Source organism: Azolla caroliniana, unplaced genomic scaffold, assembly GCF_043228905.1.
Source record: "Azolla caroliniana isolate FFs.n. ecotype wild unplaced genomic scaffold, voAzoCaro1.0.p SCAF_392, whole genome shotgun sequence".
Classification (NCBI taxonomy): domain Eukaryota; kingdom Viridiplantae; phylum Streptophyta; class Polypodiopsida; order Salviniales; family Salviniaceae; genus Azolla; species Azolla caroliniana.
The window spans coordinates 1-22,312 of record NW_028230827.1 but is presented as its reverse complement, the minus strand read 5'-3'; the positions used below and the strand labels follow the sequence as shown (position 1 = coordinate 22,312).

The 22,312-nt window shown below is 38.3% G+C and overlaps 2 protein-coding genes across 2 annotated transcripts; one reads left to right on the top strand and one right to left on the bottom strand.

Moving 5' to 3' along the window:
* Positions 1–4,602: 4,602 nt before the first annotated feature.
* LOC147848326 (CAAX amino terminal protease family protein) lies at positions 4,603–18,004 on the top strand. The gene is made up of 7 exons (XM_087338486.1): positions 4,603–4,746; positions 5,824–6,093; positions 7,163–7,223; positions 15,545–15,669; positions 15,778–15,840; positions 15,922–16,046; positions 17,463–18,004. Exons 1-7 carry the CDS (start codon positions 4,627–4,629, stop codon positions 17,605–17,607), a joined length of 909 nt encoding a protein of 302 aa, XP_087194612.1. The 5' UTR covers positions 4,603–4,626; the 3' UTR covers positions 17,608–18,004.
* A 627-nt stretch (positions 18,005–18,631) lies between these two features.
* Positions 18,632–21,376, bottom strand: LOC147848325 (non-structural maintenance of chromosomes element 4 homolog A-like). Its single transcript, XM_087338487.1, has 6 exons — positions 21,322–21,376; positions 20,937–21,225; positions 20,373–20,469; positions 19,686–19,905; positions 19,449–19,564; positions 18,632–19,255 (listed from the first exon to the last, which is right to left on the bottom strand). Exons 1-6 carry the CDS (start codon positions 21,374–21,376, stop codon positions 19,013–19,015), a joined length of 1,020 nt encoding a protein of 339 aa, XP_087194613.1. The 3' UTR covers positions 18,632–19,012.
* Between the last annotated feature and the right edge of the window lie 936 nt (positions 21,377–22,312).

The window sequence follows — 22,312 nt, the reverse complement described above, 5'->3', positions numbered from 1 at the left end:
CCTCAAGGTAGAGCAACTAGACGGCAAGACGACATTCCTACATGGCGACCTCGAAGAAGAGATCTACATGCATCAACCTGAATGATTTGAGAAGAAAGGGAAGGAGCAACTGGAGTGTTGGCTGAAGAAGAGCTTCTACGGATTGAAGCAAGCCCCCCGGCAATGGTACCGGAAGTTCGACTCCTTCATGACCGACCAAGGGTACCACAAGACGCAAGCCGACCATTGCGTGTTCGTGAAGAAATTTGACGGAGGCGACTTCCTGATACTCTTGCTATATGTGGACGACATGTTGATCATCGGACAAGACCGAATCAAGATCCGAATGTTGAAGAAGGCCCTGAACCGCACTTTCTCAATGAAAGATTTGGGTCCAACAAGATAGATATTAGGGATGCACATAATCCGGGACCGGTCGGAGAAGTTGTTGTGGTTGTCACAAGAGAAGTACATGACAAAGGTGCTTCAAAGGTTCAACATGTCAAATCGGACGAGCCGAAGGAAGGAACCAGATCGAATGCAGGAACTAGACCGGACCGAGAGGTATCCGGATGGATCCGGTGTGAACCGGATCCAAGGGCATATCTGCAAATATGTTTCTTGTGTGCCTGTAAAGGCTATATTTGTAAATAGTATTAAAGTCATATAAGTATAAATATGACTTAGGGCAATCACTTTGTAAGGTTAGAAAGTAGTTGTATGATAGTTGCACAGAGAGAGAGAGAGAGAGAGAGAGAGAGAGAAGTGAAGTCGCCGGTTGGTGAAGATACAAAGCTCGAGGCCATTGCCTCTGAGTCTCCTCTTGTACCTCCTTTCTCATATAGTGGTAGTTGGGGTCTGTGGGCTCCCGTGGTTTTTCCCTATTAGGGTTTTCCACGTAAACACCCACTGTCGTCTCCTCTGTGTAAGTGTACGAACCTCCATTTCTGTTTTGTTCTTTCATAAAGTGTTTGAGTCTTGGTTGTGGCCGAGGCTATTCCTCACACATGTCTTGTACCCTCACATGCATCATATGCATGCGGGCACCTATTTAAAGAGGGAAAGGGAAAAGAGGGAGGAGAAGAGAAAGTTAGGATATAATATAATTAAACAAACAAGTTAACTCATTTGGGAAGAGGCTTGTGTTTCGAAGTTGGAGTGAAGGGTTCAAATCTAGAGTTCAGCAAAAGAAAGGTTGAATCTTGTGATCGACATTGTAACTTTGGTAAAACCTTGTGTTGCTAATATAAAGCTTGTTCTTATAATACATTTTCGCTTCTTAAATCATACATTGTCTCTGTCATCTTATCTATGCTTGTCTCTCTCACACACATTACTTTTAACTCTTCTTCTTCCTATCCTTAATCTTTCTAACATCAACGCACAAGCCTTATAAAATATATAACCAACTTCCTTTAACTTTAGTCCCTGCGACTTCGCCGCACAAACCACAACTACCCTGACAATGTGTCTTTCCGTTCCAAACTCTTCTTTGAGTCAGCATTGTTGGCTCCCCCTTTCTCCTTTCGAAAGTGTCGGAAATTCTTCTAGAAGTGCCCCGACTTTCCACAGTAGAAGCACATGGGCCTCCCCCTTGACTTCGGCCTTGTCCCCGACTTCTCTCAGTTCTACGGACTCCGATTGCGGCCTCTCCCTCTATGTATATCACTTTCCGTGACCAAGGCCTTTGGGTCGGAAATTGCCTCCTTGTCCTTCCGACGAGCTTCCTCATTCAAACCCCCAGTTATCGTACCATCTCGTAGTGGAGAGTGTGCTGACTTTGGGTCTGTTTCCCGTAACAACAATGCTTACAGAACTTCGTCTTTGTTTGGAGCTTCGGGATGTAACCAATCTCCATCAATCAGTCTAATCAAGCTTGCGACATGTGACCGAGTCAGCCATGCCATAGGTTCGAGTCCCGCGATTTGGTTATGTTCACGACCCCTTCTGGATCGATCGTCATCAATGGGTACAAGTTATTGTACTTGTATCCGTTCCCGATTTTCAAATTTCCTCGGCTAATCATCCATGATGACTCACTGAGAGTCATGTTGTACCCGGCTTCGGCTAGCATGCCGATGGAGACTAGACTCATTTTCAGCACAGATACGTACCAAACTTGGTGCAGGGTGATGGTATTGTCGTTTGGCAATTGAATGGGAACCTCGCCGATCCCTACGATTATGCACTCCTACCCATTTCCTAGTCGGACTTTGTTGTTGGCGCCGGCCAAATAGTCTGAGAACCATTCGATATTTGGGGTGACATGAAATGTGGCACTAGAGTCCAGTAGCCACGGTTGTGCGTCTTGCGCACTGTATAGGACTTCTCCGATCATCGAGTCCTCTAGAGAGAGAATTTCTCTTGATCGAGAGTCGAAAACATTGATTTGGTTGCCGATTGGAGAACGGTTTGAGTCAATCATCTTGAGTTCCACTCGAATCGCCGACCGTTCTCCTTCCTCTTGATCGACCAATAGTCGGAAATATTATGACCAATTTTTCTGCAATGAGTGCAGAAATCACTTGATCGACTATTCCTCGACTTCGACCATTGTCGGACTCCCCTCTTTCTTGGTCGACTGGTGTTCCGACTGGTTCTTTCAACTTGTTCACTCGATCAATGCGGTTGAGTGGTGGCCTTCTGCCAACTCATCGATGGTAAGTCCCATCAATTTTTGCTGAATGTCCTTTGTGAGGATTTGTCCAATTGTCTCATCTAGGTTTAGATTCGAACAACTATTGGCAAAGGTCATGCAAAATACCTCCCAACTTGCCGGAAAGCTTGAAAGGAGGGCAAGGGCTTTAACTTCTTCTTCAAAGTTAATCCCTTGGGAGGAGAGCTTAGATAACACCTGACTGAAGGTGTTGATGTGGGAGGTAGTCGGGTCTGTCTCTCTCATCTTCATGTTGAATAACTATCAGATCGGTATCAAGTTTGATGAGGAGGATTTCTTCACATACACTACATGTAACTTCTCCCACAAATAGAATGCAGTTGTCTCCTTTGCCATACTAAAATAGACGTTTTCAGCCAAGTGCGTTCGAATGGTGCAGTGTGTGATTTCGTCCATGGATCTCCACTCTTCAACAGACATTGAAGTCGGCTTATCGTTGTGTTGAATGGCTTCAACCTATCTCATGATGATTAGCACTTCTTGCATCATTTCTTTCCATAGGGCGAAGTTCTTTTCGTCGAACTTCCGGATTTCCACATTTGTGTCGGATTGTGTTGCTATTTTTTCTAGAAGATAGATATTGTTGTCCTGGTCTTTTCTCTCCGCTAGATAGCTTATCTTCTCAGTTTTTTTTGCTTTTCGTTACCGCTAGACAGCAAGGTCGCTCTAATACCACTTGTTGTTGTGATATGTTAGATGAATGCGGAAGATTATATGAGGACATATGTGTACAACAAACAACAAGGATATGCAACAACGAGAAGACGAAGTATAAGGATAGACACAAATTAAGCTTCAATGGAAGTTCTCTCTTATTCTTTGGCCTATAACCCTTTTTCTCCGAGAGTACTCTTTACAATGTTAGGTTTGAACTTATATACTCGAGCCCTAGCTAGAGGATGTGTTCACACTAAGGATACAAAGTGGAAGGATTCGACCTTTTATGCTAATACTAAGCAATATGTGAAACCCTAAAAATATTTTAAGAATCGATGGCAATGGCAAATGGCCTTTAAGAACCAATGGCAAGGAATTCACTAATTTTCAAATACAACTTCTAGTTTGAAGTGGAATTATGACATACCTTCTTTTATGTTGCATAGCTTATATTTATTGTTTCATATATCAAATCATCTATTTGATTAGATGCTTAAACTAGCCTTTGTATCACAATAGAAGTGAGATGAAATGTCTCCTTTTGTTTTCTCTATGTACAATTTTCAAGTAATATACTAAGATGCATCTTTCTTACAAAAAGACGACCCTAAAAAACTTTTAAAGTAGAGAAGAAGGGGAGAGAGGGTAAAACCTTAGAAGCTAGGGAGAGGAGCCAAGACTCTAGAATGGATGATGAAAGAAGAAGAAGAATAAAAAGGGAATGAAGTTATAACACACTGAAGATTTGAAAGAGAAGTGGAATGAGGAGGAAGGGGAACAAGGAAGTCGAAAGAGAAGTTACCAAAAGGAGAAGGCAGCTCGCGTTGAACACTAAAATCCCTAAACCGTCTGCCAAGGTTTCGATTTGTGCAGACATCTTCTTTGTTTTCCCCGCCCTTGGGTCACCACAAAAATAAAATTTTCAAAATGCTCCTCTCACACCACAGCTATACACATGTATAAAATTGAATCGGGCAGCTGAAAAGTGTCGAGTCGGGCGACTGAGGAGAGTGAAGTCGGGCGATTCAGGTAACAAATGTCAGGTGACTAAATATCATGAAGTGAAGTAGCTTCAGGTAGTAGTGTCGGGGCGGCGGCTGAGGGTGTCGGAGTCAGGTGGGCAACTGGTGGCAGCTTTTTAAATGGCACCATTTTGTTCTGGATAAAGATCTGACGGTGCAGATCGCACGGCGGCGCCTTGAGCTGAGCATTGTGCACCGTCCGTGGCCGTGGCCGAGATGCCGAGATCCCCTCGCCTGGAAGGACTCTTTATGATTTGGCTGCAAATAGACACCACCACGTCTGATGATGTAATGCTGTGTTTCTCAGATCTCTCTGTCTTGTCTTTGGTCCCCCCGAGTCTGATCGAGGCTATGGCGTCCTTTGCCAGCAGCCCCCCCATATCAAGCTTCCATCGCTACCTTCCCATTGAGGTACTACTTATCAGAGCTTTTTTGGTTTTTTGGTTTTCCCCCCCCTATTTTTAGTTCAATTCTTCAATTAGGGTTTGTGTTTTTGAAGGATGGAAACCTCGTCCTTCTCATTACCATGTTTAAGTATATCTGTGTATTTCGTCAGAATGACTCCTCCCAAACTTGTTTTTCTTTTTCCTTTCAGGATGATTCTGCTCCCGATAAATTAGTCCTTTATTAAAGGAACTAAAACTGTGTATTGTATTTGGAACGGTTCATCCAGAGCGGTTCTTTTACTTGTTACTTCAAGATGAACCTTCTGTGCATTTTTCCATCAATTAGGGTTTTATAAATATGAACCGTTGTCTATGTGTATAAGCTTCATGAAAATCTAGTTTTATGTTGGCAAACATATGAATTTTAATCATTTTAGATAAGGGCAAGTAATTCTGAATGCCACACACGATTCCCTCATAATACCTAATGCCAAATGAGGATACACCATTCATAAGGGTTATTTCTGGAATAACTTAAATTTGGTCTAGATATGTCTAATCAGAAGCATTGTAGAGGAAATAAACACAGTCATAAATAATGTAATAGAGCTTTGATATATCCATTATTAACCATCAAGAACTAGATGGATTTATCTTTAGGATATCATCATTTGGTGGTAAAGGCCTTGGGTTAGATATGTCCAATCAGAAGTGCTACAGAAGAAACTAACGTGGTCATAAATGAAACAGTAGAGTTTTGAAATATCCAGTCACACCATCAAGGATACACTATCCGCAGGTCCTCATTTTCTAATAAAGGTTGTTAGTTTTAGATATGACCAATCAAGGGCAATGTAAAGGAACTAAACATGATCATAAATTAATAGAGCTTTGATCTATCCGCTAACACCTTCTAGACCTAGTTCAACTTCAAATAAGGACACTCCATTCTTTAATTTTTAGCCTACATCTTTCTTTTGCTCCTTTGCAAACCTACTTTATAGTTTCTGTATTGATGGATCTATCTTTATGACATGTGAATTTTCGGCATAATAAGATTAAAGGTGTAATAAAACAAGAATTTTTTAATTTATTCATTCAGGCGGTCAAGGGGAAGAGGAAGCAATCTTCTGTACATAAGAAGCCTAATATTTCAATACCACTGGATGATGGAAACATTCAAGATTCTGTCAAGATTCAAAGTGCAGATGTTACTCAATTATCGCTCAAAACAGATGTAGATAACACTCGGAGGAAGGATAATAGCTTGGACTCTATTGATTCTCTTTCTCCTATAACAAGGGAGGATATACTTCGAGCTTCTATCTCTACGTGTGCTGCAATTGCTGTTTCTGGAGTTTGCATTCAGCAGGTTAATATTTATGGATGTGTCCCATATACATTAATACAAGTTTTTTTTTAAATGTATAACATTTATACAGAAAATCTTTATGTTCTATATGTGAATGCATATGTATATGCATAAATTTATTTATATCCTTGACATATCAGCTCAATTGGAACATGGTTAAGGATTCATATCAGCTCATTAGATTTCTCCCTCGGTCTTTCTACCATGGAAACCAATCAATCAAGGGAGTGATATACGAAGTAGAAAGTCTAATGAGATCTTGAAGCATTAGAGCTGTGAGAATTGCAAAGTGATGATGCACAAAGCTGGGCTTCTTTAAACTCTATTTGCAGCCCCAAGCACATGCTAACTGCTATAAAACAACCCCCATGCTAATCACATTAGAAAACGTTCGTTACCCAAAAATATTTTTGAGCATGTTGAAAAAACAAAAAGGTGCTATTGAATCGTTAGAGGTGAGATCGTTCGTTCTACCAAGATGTTTATGGAAAGTGTGGATCCATTGAGTAAATAAGGACTCAATAAGAATCTGCTTCTCAGGAGTCCAAAACCTAAGTCTCTTCTTGAGAATTAACGATACAGATGTGACAGATATCCTCATCGGAGAAACCCAAAATATCCATTGCAGTCGTATCTTCATCCCTTAGTTATTTGTTTCGAATTGCATCTACAACAAACATTCTAGATCAAGTAAAAGTTTTAGGCTTTCAACAAACCACAAAAGCAATGCTAGAATATCAATGTCTTTCTCATTCCTATCAGGAACATTTCTGGTCTCTCTTCAGTTGAACTAGTAATCATCCACTAATGATAGTTCCGGAGGCCAAAATATACTGAAATGGAAACATCTCACCAATTACCATGTACCATCCAGCAGAAAGAAATGTCCAATATCCTGCATACAAGATTTTGCTGACATAAATGTATACTAGTTATACATTTTGATAATGATGACACCGCAAAATAATTTGGTACACTGCATGCTGATAATAGAAGCTAGTTTTTGCTAAATATATTTGCTGTTGCATGTGAGTTTTTCATTCAAGTAACTTTAGTGTTCTATTTGCAGGCAACCCATTGGGCAGCTGAATCAGGCTGGTCAGTTCCTGACAGTACACTTTTGCTTGCATGTACTGCATCTATTCGGTTTGTTATGGCATTAATTATCCTTGTCAATCCTTTAAAGTATGAAAATTTGTCTTCTTTCATTGAAAATAAGAAACATAATTGTGGTGACATTTTTAAGATTACCAAGGATTGTACTATTGCAAAGAATGAATTTTTCAGCAGCCTGAATAGATCTGGAGCAAAACTTGAAGGGGCTTATGCCCCTTGCAACCGAAGTCCCATGGGCATCCTTTTGAAAATTTGTCTTCTTTCATTGAAAATAAGAAACATAATTGTGGTGACATTTTTAAGATTACCAAGGATTGTACTATTGCAAAGAATGAATTCTTCAGCAGCCTGAATAGATCTGGAGCAAAACTTGAAGGGGCTTATGCCCCTTGCAACCGAAGTCCCATGGGCATCCTTTTGAACTTTCTAAATCCTTTCATGGAAACATTTGCATGATCTCTTGGTTATAACTGTTGGGCTTCCTAATTCATGATCTCTTGTTTATAACTACTTCATGATTTCTTGGTTATAGTAACCAACCATCAAACATATAATAACTAGTTTTTTAATAGCTCAGGATTCATTTAGAACCCCTTCTTAGAGAAATGTTGTCCTAACCTTCTTGTATAGTCTTAATTCATTTAAGCTTGTTCCCTCAATCCACTCTATCTTTAGTTTAATCCTATAATGTGAGTTAGTTTGAGATTTTTTCATTCTTAACAATTGATCCCAGAAGAAGTTGAGATTCCTTTCTCAATCCTATTGAGAGCAGCGAACGCAGTGACATGTTTCACCATCTTTACATCTTAACAAGTAGATTTTGAGCCAATCCTTTGGAGTATTTACAATTGGCAAATCAGATTGGAATACAATTAGTATTCTTTTAGCCAAGTTGGATTTCTGTTTAGTGTAAATCAATTAGAAAAAGATCTGCCACATCATTAATATCACTAATTGCGCTATATGGCTCTACACTATTCTTAAAATGGTAACCAAAATTGTAATAGTTTTGATCTGCTTAACACAAAGGATACATTGGATGGTGCTACCTATCCAATGTGGGCATTCATGATGAGATTTGTATTGGTTGCAAAGCAGCAATGGGACATTATCATCAGCCGTAATGAACATTCAACTGTGAGTTCTTCAAATTCTCCCTCTTCTTCAAGAAGAACTGGAGCAAATATTGCTTTAAACGCTTCTCAACAACCTGCTCTTAGACAACTTAAGTGAAATGATAAGTATGTTCCAGTCCATGTTCTCATTACACTATCGGTAAAATGGTGTATTGTTCCACATATCCAATCATGCACCACTTCCAAAGGTGCTTGAGATACACAAAAAAAACCTCTATACACAAAGGAATGAAACAAGAGTTGCCATGCTCAAGTGGTAACTTGATGACACAAAGATACAAGAAGGTAGCTGATCGCATAGATGCATTCTTGACAAAGATCAATGATCACTAGGAACAACAGATTGATATCAATGACGTCATTCATTTAAAATAAACGGTTAGTTTCCAAAGCTCTTGTAGCTCTTCCTAATTTGTATCAAGATTTTGCCAAGAATTTCACTCTCGATCAAAGTGAGATATCCTGATAAGGGCTGATCAAGCTTTGAAATTCAAAGCTAAACATGGATTGTAGCAAAACAACTTCTCTTCCAAAGGCAATGAGCCATCAACTACCTGTAATTAGAAGAAGAAAAAAAGGTGTGCAACTACTATCATAAACCAAACCATGGCATTAGTGAATGCCAAAAGAGGAAAGCCAGTAAAGAGGAGAAAAAACAAGTTGGTCTTTGTGTTACCACTTGTACTAGCCAAAAGGAAGAAGCGTATGTTTCACAACATATGTGGGCTTCTCCATTTACATTGTGCATGATCCTTCAAAGTATGACATGTGCTTATTAGTAAGTGAGTCTAATAATGTTTGGTACTTTTCTAGTGTTTCTTCGAAGCACGTGAATTTATTTCTTAGTCTTGAAGATGCTCCCAAAGTGGCATTTGTACATATATCAGAAATGTTTTATGAATAAAGTGCATTGGCAAAGGACAAACACTTATCTTAAGCTTTGGCATGCACAGTTTGGTCATTTAATTTCAGCAGACTTGCATGGTTTAGCAAACATGATATTGCATGCAGTCTCCCTTCTCTTCTTATACCATCTAATTATACGTGTGAGGGATGTATTCTAGGAAAGATGCACAGATTTGCATTCTTTAAATATGCAAATGTGTTGATGATAAATCTTCAACTTCTCCATCGTGATCTTTGTGGTCCACAAGTTTTGGTTTGAAGCTATGGTGTGTGTGAGCTACGTCCAAGGCACTTAACACCCTTGCGTCATATGAGGCTTAAAATGGTCATATGGGAGTTTTTGGAAGCTTGGATTATGCATCCACCACAACAGCACCATAAGCTCCAAGACGAAGCAGTAAAGATGAACGCGAAGACTATAAATTACCTAAGCTTACCGGTCGTAAGATTATTGCCAGCCGAATGGTTACAACTGTTGAAAATGCTGTTCAGCCACTCGTAGATTGCTCCAAATATCTCACTCTTGATCAACCAAATGCATTTGATGCTTTATTAGAGCTGCTCCAAAGTGCAGCAATTGAACGTGGTCAACTACTCCAAGCTCATGGAGATAATGTGCAGGTTTTGCAAAAGCAACAATGTGCCCAAATCATAGATTTAGAGCAGTGAAAGAAGCGCAAGCTAGTCTCTTACAACAGCTCTATGTGGCTGAAATTGAGCAGATATTGATTAATGACTTGTAAATCAACATCATTAGCAAAAATAAATATCTGCTCAATGTGGCTGAAATTGAGCAGATATTTATTTTTGCTAATGATGTTGATTTACAAGTCATTAATCAACATGAAGAGGTTTATGCTAGTCTCTTCCATCCTTCATTTGCGGCTATAGTAACCATAGTTCTCATTGTAACCATCGTTGAAGTGGGGGTGAATATTTCTTCATAGTCTATCCGCTCTTTTTGGGAACAGCCTTTTGCTACAAGTCTTGCTTTAAAACAATCAAGGCTACCATCCACATTACTTGACTTTGTAAATCTACTTGGTGGCAATTGCTTTTCTACCTTTAGGTAGATCAATAACTCCCAAGTGTTTTTCTTGTAGATCAATAAAAGAGGCTAAAATCCATAGTGCCTTTGAGGTAACGGGAAACCCGCTTGGCCGCTTGCCAGTGCTTTGTTCCAGGGCTATGCATAAACCTGCTTGATTGCGAAACTACATATTGAATGTCAGGTCTCGTGTTGCACAAAAATATAAAACAACCTACACCTTGTTGGTATAAGAGTACATCAGTTGGTTCTCCTTTGTCTTGATATGAGAATTTGAAACCTGCTTCTACAGGAGTGGAGATTCGCTTGCACTCTTCAAACCTGAATTGTTGTAGGAGCTTCTCGATGTACATTCGTTGTCTCAGAAAAATGCCCACCTCAACAGTAATAATTTGAATGTTGAGGCAGTAATGGAGATGACCAAGATCTGTAAGTTCAAATGTCTTACTAAGATCAGCTTTGAAATCTGCAATTTCTTGCTCATCAGGTCCTGTGAGTAGCAAATCATCAACATAAAGCACAACAATTAGTAATTTTTCTCCATGGGCTGTTCACCAAAACCTAGTTGAAGAAGATGAGCATGGATCTTTGCATTCCATGCTCAAAGTGCTTGCTTCAAGCCATACAAAGCTTTAAGTAACCTGCAAACTTTAGTTTCTGCACCTTTAATGACAAAACCTGGAGGTTGAGTTACATAAACCACTTCTTCTAAATCTCCATTTAAGAAGGTGGTTTTAATGTCTAATTGGTGAACCTTCCAACTGTAGCTCTGACTTGTAGACTTTTGTTACAAGTCTTGCTTTAAAACGATCAATGCTAACGTCCTCATTACACTTGACTTTGTAAATCCATTTGGTGGCAATTGCATTTCTACCTTTAGGTAGATCACATAACTCACAAGTGTTCTTGTAAATGGACTCAAAGGTCTGATTTCATGGCTTCAACCCAATGGCCATGTGCTCATGCATCCTTAAGAGAGAATGGTTCCTCATCACAAACTTCAGCGGTAAGAGCATGATGTAGATAATGCAGTTCAGCTTTCTGATTAGTTGACTGGGTTTTACCCTGAAGAGGAAATTTGGGTTTGCTATCCATAAGGGTGTTAATCAGCCATTTAGGAATTGTTCTTGCTTGCTTAGAAGAGGCTTGTTCTTCCTCCAATTCCATGTCAACATCATGTAGGTTAATGACCTGTAAATCAGCATTATTATCAACAATATTTGGTTGCTCATTTTCAACCACATTGGGCTATTGCAAGAGATCAATTTGAGCATTGTTTGGTTGCTCTACATCTCTGTTTGGAGCATGTTTGGTTGCTCTACCTTCAAACACAACATTTTGGAGAAATGGTAACAAAGTATCAATCACAATTGATCGATCAAGAACTGCCTCTTTGGAGCAATCCGCAAGTGGTTGAGTTGCATTTTCAGCACATATCACATCTTGGCTAATGATGTTCTTACCGGTAGTGGGCCAAAACAACTGATAACCTTTGCTTTCTTTTTTGTAGCCAGCAAAGATGCATTTTGTTGCTTTGTCTTGAAGCTTATGTCGCTGCTGTGGTGGCACAAATGCATAAGCCAAGCTTCCAAATATTCTCAAGTGACCAACATTTGGCTTGTGACTAGTCCAAGCCTCATATGGAGTGATAGTTTTTATTGCTTTTGTGGGATATCTATTTAAAACACAATTTGCACACATTACAGTTTCCAACCAAAACTTGTGAGGTAGGTTCTTACCGTCAAGCATGCAACTTGCTATCTCCATGAGAGGTCTATTCTTTCTCTCAGACAAACCATTTTGTTGTGGTGTGTATGGAGTGGTGCATTGATAGATAATACCTCTATCCTTCAAGAAAGCATTGAACTCTTGAGACGTGTACTCACCCCCTCTATCGGTTAATAAGTTTGTGACCGCTAAGATTTTCTGCAAGGTGTAAGAATTCTTTGAAGCATGAAAAGACATTGGATTTCTCCTTCAAAGGATATACCCAAGTGTGTTAGGTAGCATCATCAATGACTATAAGAAAATAAAGATAACCTCCAATTGATGGTGTTCTCATTGGGTTGCATACATCACTATGTACAAGTTGAAGCTTGTGTGTTGCCAAAACATTGGCATCTTATCGAATGAGAACCTGTGCATCTTTCCTAGAATACAACCCTCACAAACATAATTAGATGGTACCTAAATGGAAGGAAGACTGCATACCATATCATCCTTGCTACGCCGTGCAAGGTTAGTGAAATTTAAATCGCCGAATCGAGCATGCCATAGTTCAGAATTGCTTTGTGTTTGGTTTTGAACTTCGTTTGGTTGTATCTCCAGAACCAAAAATCTGATTTTGATATGTAAGTAGCCAAGAGAATCAGCTCAAAATCTACTTTCTAAAAATGTGAAAATAGAGAAAACCACCTCTCTACAGTTTGATGCTGTTCGAACTCGTTGTTACTGTAGATGGAGAGATTTGACGTTTTCTTAGAAGGAAAGAAATAAACAGAAAGATCTTTGAATGCCTATTAAGAAGAATAAGATAGAGAAAGTAACCTAAACCTGCTCTGATTCCATTTGTGAAAAATGCAGGGATCTTAGACTAACTCTCACATAGCAAGATCACTTAAGACGACTTAAGGAAAATCAATAGATTAGGAAAAACGAGCTTGTTATGACAAAGATGTAGAATGGTTTATATTACTAATATCTACAGGTAGCTAGAAACCCAACAATCACTTAACGAGGTTCACACTATTCTATGTTCACACCAAAGCTTTCATAAGATACACATTAAGCGTAACAGGTTTGCAGCCATGAAATCAATGCCTGATTTTATCCCCAAGAACAACACTTGGGACTTCTGTGATCTGCCAAAGGAAGAAAAGCATTTGGCACCAAGTTAGTCTACAAAGTCAAGTGCACATTTGTGGTAGCCTTGACTGATACAAAGCAGGACTTACTAGGTAAAGCTCACAAATTACGAAAGTTTTGTGTGGGTTGAAGCACGCATCTCGAGCATAATATGCAAAGATCTATGCACACATTCTTCAAGATGGTTTCATGAACAGATCAAGAGCTCTCTCTATGTCCGGAAGGACAGAAAAAACATGGTAATAGTAATGCTTTATGTGGATTATTTTCTAATAGCAAGATCTAACGCATAAAAAATGGTAGATTTCAAGGTTGATCTTAGTAAGATATTCGAAATTGCAGATCTTGGCCATCTTTATTTCTATCTCAGTATTTAGCACGTCACAATTGAGGTCATTTTCCGAGTCAACAAAAGTACACCAAGAAGCACCTGCAACTATTCAGGTTTGAAAATCGGTTTCCACTACCATAGAACCAGGATTCAGGATCTCTGGTTAAGAAATAGGAGAATCATAGGATACTTTCTTATAACAAGTCGCAGGTTACACAACCCCTAAACCTGACATACAAGGTTCAATTTCGCAATTAAGCTAATTTAAGCAGAGTCTTGGAAGAAGGTGTGGCAAGTAGCTAAGCCGGTCTTCTGATATCTGAAAGGTATTATTAAATTTAGCATGTTTTATGAAAACAGTTGTTAGATATAGTCAATGATCACCGCCAAGTTGTCAGTTTATCCCCACATGTATTCTTAGAGTGCACATTTTAATGATAGCCCCTAAATAAGGAGTAGCTATTGTGCAACCGAACCCATATGGATCGATGAGGTGTCAATGTGGGAAAAAGATATGCATAGTCTTGAAGTATGTGCCATTGACTTTAAGATAAGTACTATCTAGCACTAGCTTGTATCCATAGAGCTAGGTCATATTAAATGACAAAGTCAGTTGACAAAAAAGGAATATCACTACTATCAACTTGCACATTTAATGTGACAATAAGACTAAACAGGGAATATAAATATCCACCCTTTTTCTCTTACACAGCTGCTGTGATTATTATCTGTGTCAACTAACTTTGTAGTCGACTAGTCCAAATCCCATCTAAGCTCTAAGGTGTAACCATATTGGGGGACTACCATTGTGAGTTACTCTCCTATGTATTAGAAGTTTGTATTGACATATATACATCTGTGAGTGTAACTCTATATGCCTATCTAGGCAATGCATCTACTCTAACTGCCTTCAATGATAGTGACTTGGGTGGCTGCTATGACACCTGTCTCACACAGTGGCAACTGCTTCATGATCATCAATTCTTGTGTGGCTTTGCACAGCAAAAAGCAACCCAGTGGCAATGCCAAGTTGTGAAGCTGAATACAGAGCAATATTCAATGCCGATTATCAGAGACTATTATCAGAGCAAGTTGTGAAGCTGAATATTCTTGAGTGTGTTTGGCACAAGAGACTATTATCAGATTTGCCATTTGACCAAGTATCTCCCACTTGCAGTTTTACACATAATCAGAATGACTTGGCTGTAGCAAGGAATCCTATCTTCCATGCATGTATAAAGCATAGTGAAGTGCATCATTAGTATTATGTTAGAGAGCTGTTCCATGCATGCTGAAGTAAACTCAGTCTATGCGTAAACTCATGAAAATATTGCAACACTGTCTCAAGAGAAGGTTGATGAACACTTCCACAAAGGGATTTGGCATTCTTCCAACGCCTGGATTCCAATCTACAACATTCAAGTTCGCACCTTCACCTCAAGGGGGATTTGTTACAGTTAATGAAACTTTGGTGTCAACACACGTTTCATGGGCACTTTTTATTGTAGAACTAACGAGAGGTTTTTCCCCATGAGTTCTTGGTTCTGTTAAATAGCTTAGGAGTCTTTCAGGGCACATTCTTAAAAAAGGCCGTCCTAAACGTCTTTTTAATTAGTTAAGTTCATTTCCTTAATATACCCCAGTTTTGGTTAATCCTATTCTGTGAGTTGTACTAACAGCTAAGCCACATTAAAGTCTGGTCACACATGGTTGTAATCAGGCTATTTGTTTGCTTTCGAGTGATAGATACCTATGTATCAAGCATATTAAAGTTTATAAGAGTCGTACGATGAGAAAATCATAAGATATTCTCAAGTTTTCTTATACTAAACGATGTCTTTGAACTCAAAAACCTTTGCACATGTGATGGCCTCCCTTGTTCATATTGTGGAGACACAGCACATAAGGGGTAATAGATGAGCATCAGCATGAGAGTTATTAGAGCCTGATCTAGTGGGTTTTGTGTCATTTGTGGATGCATTGGTATGTGGCTGGCCTAATGAGCTTTTCTGAGGTTAACAGTCTGTCCTCCCATTTTTTTAAATGTAGATGATATAGAAGCTTGGCAATTAGGTGTGCTGTTTGGTCTCGTGGTATCTGTATCAATTGCCCGCCAGATTCTTATTCAAGTGTGGCCTGAATTCTCTGAATCATCTGATGTAGCCAATCAACAGGTAATGATAGTGGAGGAGGGTATCTACATGTGCACTTCTATTTCTTGTGCTTTGCGTGCTTTGACATTTTTCATCCACAAATTGCTATTATAAGAACACAATGAACAGGTACTAAGGCCATTAGGACTTGGTGATTATGTTGTTGCTGCTGTGCTACCTGGCTTAAGTGAGGTACATTTGAAGTGGATTACTATGAGCATGATTAAGAACTGTGAGAAAATGGTTTGGACTTTAACCTGATTATCACACCAGGAGCTCTTGTTTCGTGGAGCATTACTTCCACTTTTTGGACTTGACTGGAAAGGAGTCACAATATCGGGAGTTATATTTGGACTTCTTCATTTAACTGGTGGGAGGAGAACTGCATTTGCAATCTGGTAATGGTATAATTAGTTTTAATATTGTGAAAATTCAACCACTTTAACTAGCGTGAATAGTTGTTTAATAGTGTTTATGCATCCAACCTATGACCATTGATAATAGTAGTCCGATAGGTATTGATCACAGCATAATACTGTAAACATTGACTATAAGATAAGTTGCTCTCCCATAAGCAAGGGTATTCATCGTGCCATATTATTCTAGCAGTGTTCTTCTCACCTCTTTTGTATCGTGATTAAACAATGATGATTTGTTCACAGTATTTGCAATTATACTTTTCCAACTTTCTTTTAGTTCGAGAGTTATGTCCATTTTTTGTTGTACTTTGGTGTGTTCTGTGTTGAACACTCACATAGGGAATGATTAGTTTCTTGCATGTCATGTGAAATATACTGAACTGCCTATCAAATCTGGGATTATGCAATTTCCCCAACAATTTTAAGCTCAGAATGACCACGAACACTCTTTCTCAAAATAAATTGCAATCCACGTCCAATTTTGTTGTTCCATTTTTCAACATACTTTCCAGTCAAGATTTATTCACATTTTGTCGATAATTTTGTTCCCATGAACACAATTAATATCAGCTTCTTGCATATCACATGAAATCTATTTGTCTGCTTATCAAATTGTGGATTTAGATCCATCATTTGGGTACACACCTCATATTAAAGCTGTGCATGGTGAAACTCTGGAGAACCCTAAAACCAAATCACACTGCAAATTTGCAAATTCTTGGAGAAAAAGAAATCACCTCTGCTTCAAGATCTCTTGGTTCTTTATCTATTTTATATGCACAATAATGGTGAAAAACTAAGAGGTAGTGAGAAAGAAAGAAAGATATAATGTTGACTGCGTGAGATCAAATTTGGTCTATGAAACAGATTGTGGTTTACAATTACGGGCGACTCAAGGTTGTCCGTGCTGAGCAAATATTAATGCTCCTAGATTTCCTAAAAAATTGATGTTAATAATCTTAATGCATGTGATGGCTTTACAGTTCGTAATGGTTCTTAAAAGAACCCCAGGTTACAAGAAAGACAGTGATTTTATTACCTTTGCATGGCTTTGAATGATTTGGCCATGCCCTCTGTTTGGTCTCTCTTTTAGTCATACAAAGTCCAAGATAAAGTATCTCTGTAGAATATTATTGTTGGCTTGGTGGTGAACATTGAAATTATGTTTCACTTCTTCTTTTGCCAATGCTCGCCTGGTTCTGTCCTTTGAATAAATACTCATTTATCTTTAGTATGCAGCGCTACAGAGTTGCATCAATTCAAGGTATGCATTGATGATATAAAATGGTTATATGAATTCTTCCTACGTGACTTCGGTATAAGATATATTTTTTCCTTGATTGGAGTATTTGTATTCACCTCTGTACATATATGTATCTGTTACCTCTGTCGCAGGGCTTCTTTTGTGGGAATCCTGTATGGAGCTGGCTGTGTTGCAACCCATAGCGTGTTGATCCCAATGGCTGCCCATTCAGCTAACAACCTAATTGGAGCTCTTTTGTGGAAACTAAAACAACAAAATCTCATGAACAAGGATTAATCAGAACAGTTGTGGACATTCATGTTGTTTATTGGCTATCATCAGCAATCTTAGAAAATGCAGCATGTGATCAATAGCGTGCTTGCCACATTGAATAGTTCAGGCAGATTATGAAGACTACCACGTGTAAAGCAATGTAAAACATACATTGGAACCAAAAACATCATTTTTCCTGGGAAATATGTGTATATACATAGATTAAAATCTCACAATGACAATTACCAAATAATTACTTTAGCATTGAGTATGTTGTAAAGATAATATCTATAGCTTGTACAGAGTGATAATGACCACTGATATATGTACAAGCGACTGATGTAAACATAGCATCTGCAAGTTGCAGCACACGGACAATTTGCGCCTACCTCATTGTGTTATTTTACCTTCATTTTGTACATTTTGTACCATTATTATGTCCCATCAGGTTCATTGATTTGAATTGTTTTTTAAGCCCAACAAAATTAACATTCGCCAGACAATTTAATCATGTTACTAATTACCTAACACAAACATTAAGCATTTATCCCCTTATATCACATTTCCATTTCAACATGAAATACTGATAATGGCATTATTCTGTTTACACTCTCAAAGTTAACCGAGTTGTTGATGCATCAGCATTTGTACTCTCAAAGTGTATGGGTTTCACATCAAACTTACGTGCTTTTAGGATAGATGTTCAAACATATGCTTCAAGTTAATTATATTAATTATACGTTGGTGAAAGTTATGTAGCGTCATTTCTGTGATGGTGATTTAAAAGGATCCATTTTTAAACACCTTGCATATAATTATTTATGAAGTATTGATTACCTTGTTAATTTGCCTGATTATAGTTCTCTACCATATTCCCTTAAATTCATTACTAATCAAAACACTTCACCTTGCCCATTACAATTACACATTATGTCCAGTTAAGTCAATGCAATTTGGCAAATATTTCTACATCCAAATACACATATTGAGATATTGTATTTCTAGCTAGATAGAAAGATGAATTCATACATGTTAGTCTGTACAAAAGAATGCAGAAAGTGGAAATTTTGTTCAACACTTCTGTTACAGGCAGTTGAAAAATACATGGTTCCTCATTTCACACGTGTGAAATGCAGAGCCCAAGAAATCTGGGTATGCATAGCATGCTATTCTCCAGAAGCATGCTATGTTTAAGTATTCCTGATTTCATTCATAGTTAGTTAACCTAAATGTGCTGTTACATGTGAGCTCCACAGAGATGGCCACAATATTAGTGTCATACTCATACAAGTGAGGATGAGCCAAAAGATGCTGACATTGTACATACGATTGCCCCATCTGTTACTTTCACAATAAATGCAAGCATCCTCCTCTGAAGGGATGTATCAAAAGGAGCTATTGCTCGGATATACAGTAGTAGCTATTTATATCATATAAGTAGCTTCTTGACTCGATGCCGAGATCTATTGTGATCTATTGCCTCATCCTTATCTCCCTCGCTGTCTTCACAGTGACCCAATTCAATCGAAATATTGCCAGTTTCAGGCATAGTAACCCGGCCTCTGTTTCGTGAATTCTTTCTTATCGGTGTAGCCGATGAACCAGAAAGTTGATAGGATTGCCCCCTCTTAGGCATAAGTTCCTTTCCTGTTTCAACCATGTCCTTCATTATCTGCTATGAGGAATCAAGGTTAAGAAGATTGAACAATAAAGGCAAGCAAATATGTTGATTGGAGTGTGGGAAAATGTTATTACGTGCACTCTCTCCATCACAAAATTAAGGTTAAATATGAAGTAAAATCAGTGTAATCCTAACACAAAATAAGCACATTACTGAAGCCTAAACATAGAAAACTTAAGATTACCATCCAATCTTTGTAGTCAAGTCTGAAGACAAATTGGGTATTCACCACTTGACCATTTGCAGCACCTCCATCGGACTTTCCTGACCTCTCATCTGCTGTGGGAGCATACTTGAATACTGAAAGAAAGCAGGTATCCACCCACATATGAGCTTGGAAAAGAGGAGGCAACCATATGCCTTTCTGTGACTCATACATTAGAAAACATAGCTAACAAAAAGGTTGATGTAGACTACATACCCACAATTTGTTTCCCATTTTCTATTGTAATTCCAGCTCGACCATCCTTCACGAGGAAGGAGAGGAAGAATATATTCTCTACTGTCTCTGCAAAGGAGTCCCTGTTCAAAATGAGATACTCAAGTTCGCACCCATTCTCGCCACATTTACGAATCACATTGAACATGACTCTGATATTCTTATCAGTCTCAGTGCGTTGCTCTCCTGCCTCATCTTCCACCTAAAAACTTTTCTTCATCAGACCTATATAGAGTTTATCTAATGTATATTATGCACATGCATCTATTCAAAATTTAATAAAAATGTCTTCCATCTAACAAAACTTTTCTTCATCATCAGATCTCTATAGAATTTCGAGTAAAATTCTGGAAAACCCAAGTTTTCATTTATTTTCCTAAAATTGTCTCTAGAGTTCCCATGACTTTCGCAAATACCCTTGGTCAAACCTTGAAAGAGAGAAAAGGGGGTTGAATTGGCTATATAATTGCTCAATAGCACACTAAAAGAAAAACGCGGATGAATTGACCATGTCATGGCTCAAATAGGACATATGATTGCTCTTTCAGGGGTCAGCCAAGGGGATTTGAGGAAATCAATGAATACCAAGGGGTATTTCTGATTTTTTTATAGAGTTTCCAAGTGTATGCAATGCAAACAAATCTATTAAATATCCAAGAGGAAGATTACAGCTTGTGGACGCGTAGCCTCAGCAACTTGCCCCCTTTCTCGCCTTCTAGGAGCCGATATTTTCCTTTTCTTTGCTTCACTATCCATGGGACCAAGCCTAGAATTACAGTCAGAAAAAATGCAGAGTTAAAACAACGATACAGTGGAAAGTTTAGAAAGTTTGGAATGCCATGTTCCAGGGCAAAGCCGCCTTCATTGACTAACACTCTGGTTGAATGTCTGAGCTAGCTAGTTGTAAATATTCAAGAGTGAACAAAATCCAATGAAAATATATTTGTTTTATTTGCCAAATTCCTATAAATTTGTAGCATTCTCTCAAACTTCACTGCCATTCATGCATGAAAAGGAAATCAGAAACTTGCTTGTTGGAAATAACTATAAAAAGAAAAAATTCGAATAGGAATATATAAATACTTTTTACAATCAGGTCTCCTATAAATTTGAAGCATTTTCCTAAAAGATCCTAAGTATATAATACATGAGAAGAACAGAAGAAAACGCGGCCTACCATAAAGACATAATAAAAATACAAACAAGAGATTTGGGCGGGAGAGGGGAGATTACATGGTGGACATCCCAGGGGCATCATTGAAGATGGCAGTCGCTTCTAGCCCTAGAGCACCCCAATCAAGCTGAATGATCTCTTCATTTTCACCAACATTTGAATGTTCCCTGTATTTCTGAATAAGAGAAGATACAAGATCTGAAGCTTTGATGCTAACCCCCCTTCGAGATTCTTTAACAATATTCAGAAAGGCCTCAGATATGTCGAGAAGAGCCTCTGCATCAGCAATTTGTTCTCGAGGTCGACTGACTGTTAGGAAAAATGAAAACACACAGCATAAGGAGATATCTTATTGGACACCTCACATTATACCTGAAATATTACGGATTTTTTCTACACTCACACACACCAGATGGAAATTTCTTCTTGTATATTCCTCATTACTCCTAAATCCTAAATTACGACGCTTTTCTACAAGATTACTGGTAAAAACTTTCATAATCACAAAAGACACACATTTACAAGAAATGTTCTTCAGATATGCTCACATTATTCTTTAACATTAGCCATTATCTTATTCTCCCAAGGTTTCAAACACTTCCAGTAAATCCTTCAAAACAATACTGATAAAAAGAGCCAAATGTTTCAAAACCCTCGTCCTGAGTGATGGGAAGATTACCAAAAAACAATTCCTCAAAAAACAGCCATTTGGTTATTATCAACCATTGTTCTTTACGTGGAAAATACACTACACAGAATTTTTCAATATGGTCAGACTGTAAATACCTAAACCGTACTCCTGCAATACGGGTTACACATTTTACTTATTTTTCATGCACATCTTATAATTTCTTCTAGACATTCTTTTCACAAATGATACTTGATGGTTTTGAAATTAAATTTTCGAGTTAGACTATTTTGCTCACCTTCAGATTAAAATGTAGGTTTCCCTGAACCCATACAAATGCAGAGCCCTTTACGCCAGGCTATCTAACCAAGAAAGACTAATTACCAAAACAGCAGATTACATTTGGAATTCCTTGTACATTCATGTCTTTCCCAACCCCAATCATGAATTCGTTCCTTTTCTAGGGTTTCACATTATTGGTACCAAGACACATAATGGGAAAGTTTATGCTCCGGTTGCCCCCAAAACCTAAACATGAAGCCTCATTTTCTGTTAGGGTTTCTAAAGAAAGAAGAAATCGTGGCTAAAAAAGACACAACATTCATGACTTCTTTGAATGCACAGAGTTTTTCCAAACCCAGAATTATAAAGGCAGAATTCTAAACACACGGCAGATTTCTACCAAAAAAACAGACGCGCCCAGATTTCAGTTTCACTTTAAATGATGAAACTTTCCTTGAATGCTAATCATAAAAACGTGGTCTTCTGCTAAAGCAATAAAACGCAGAAGAATATGAAGAAAAACAG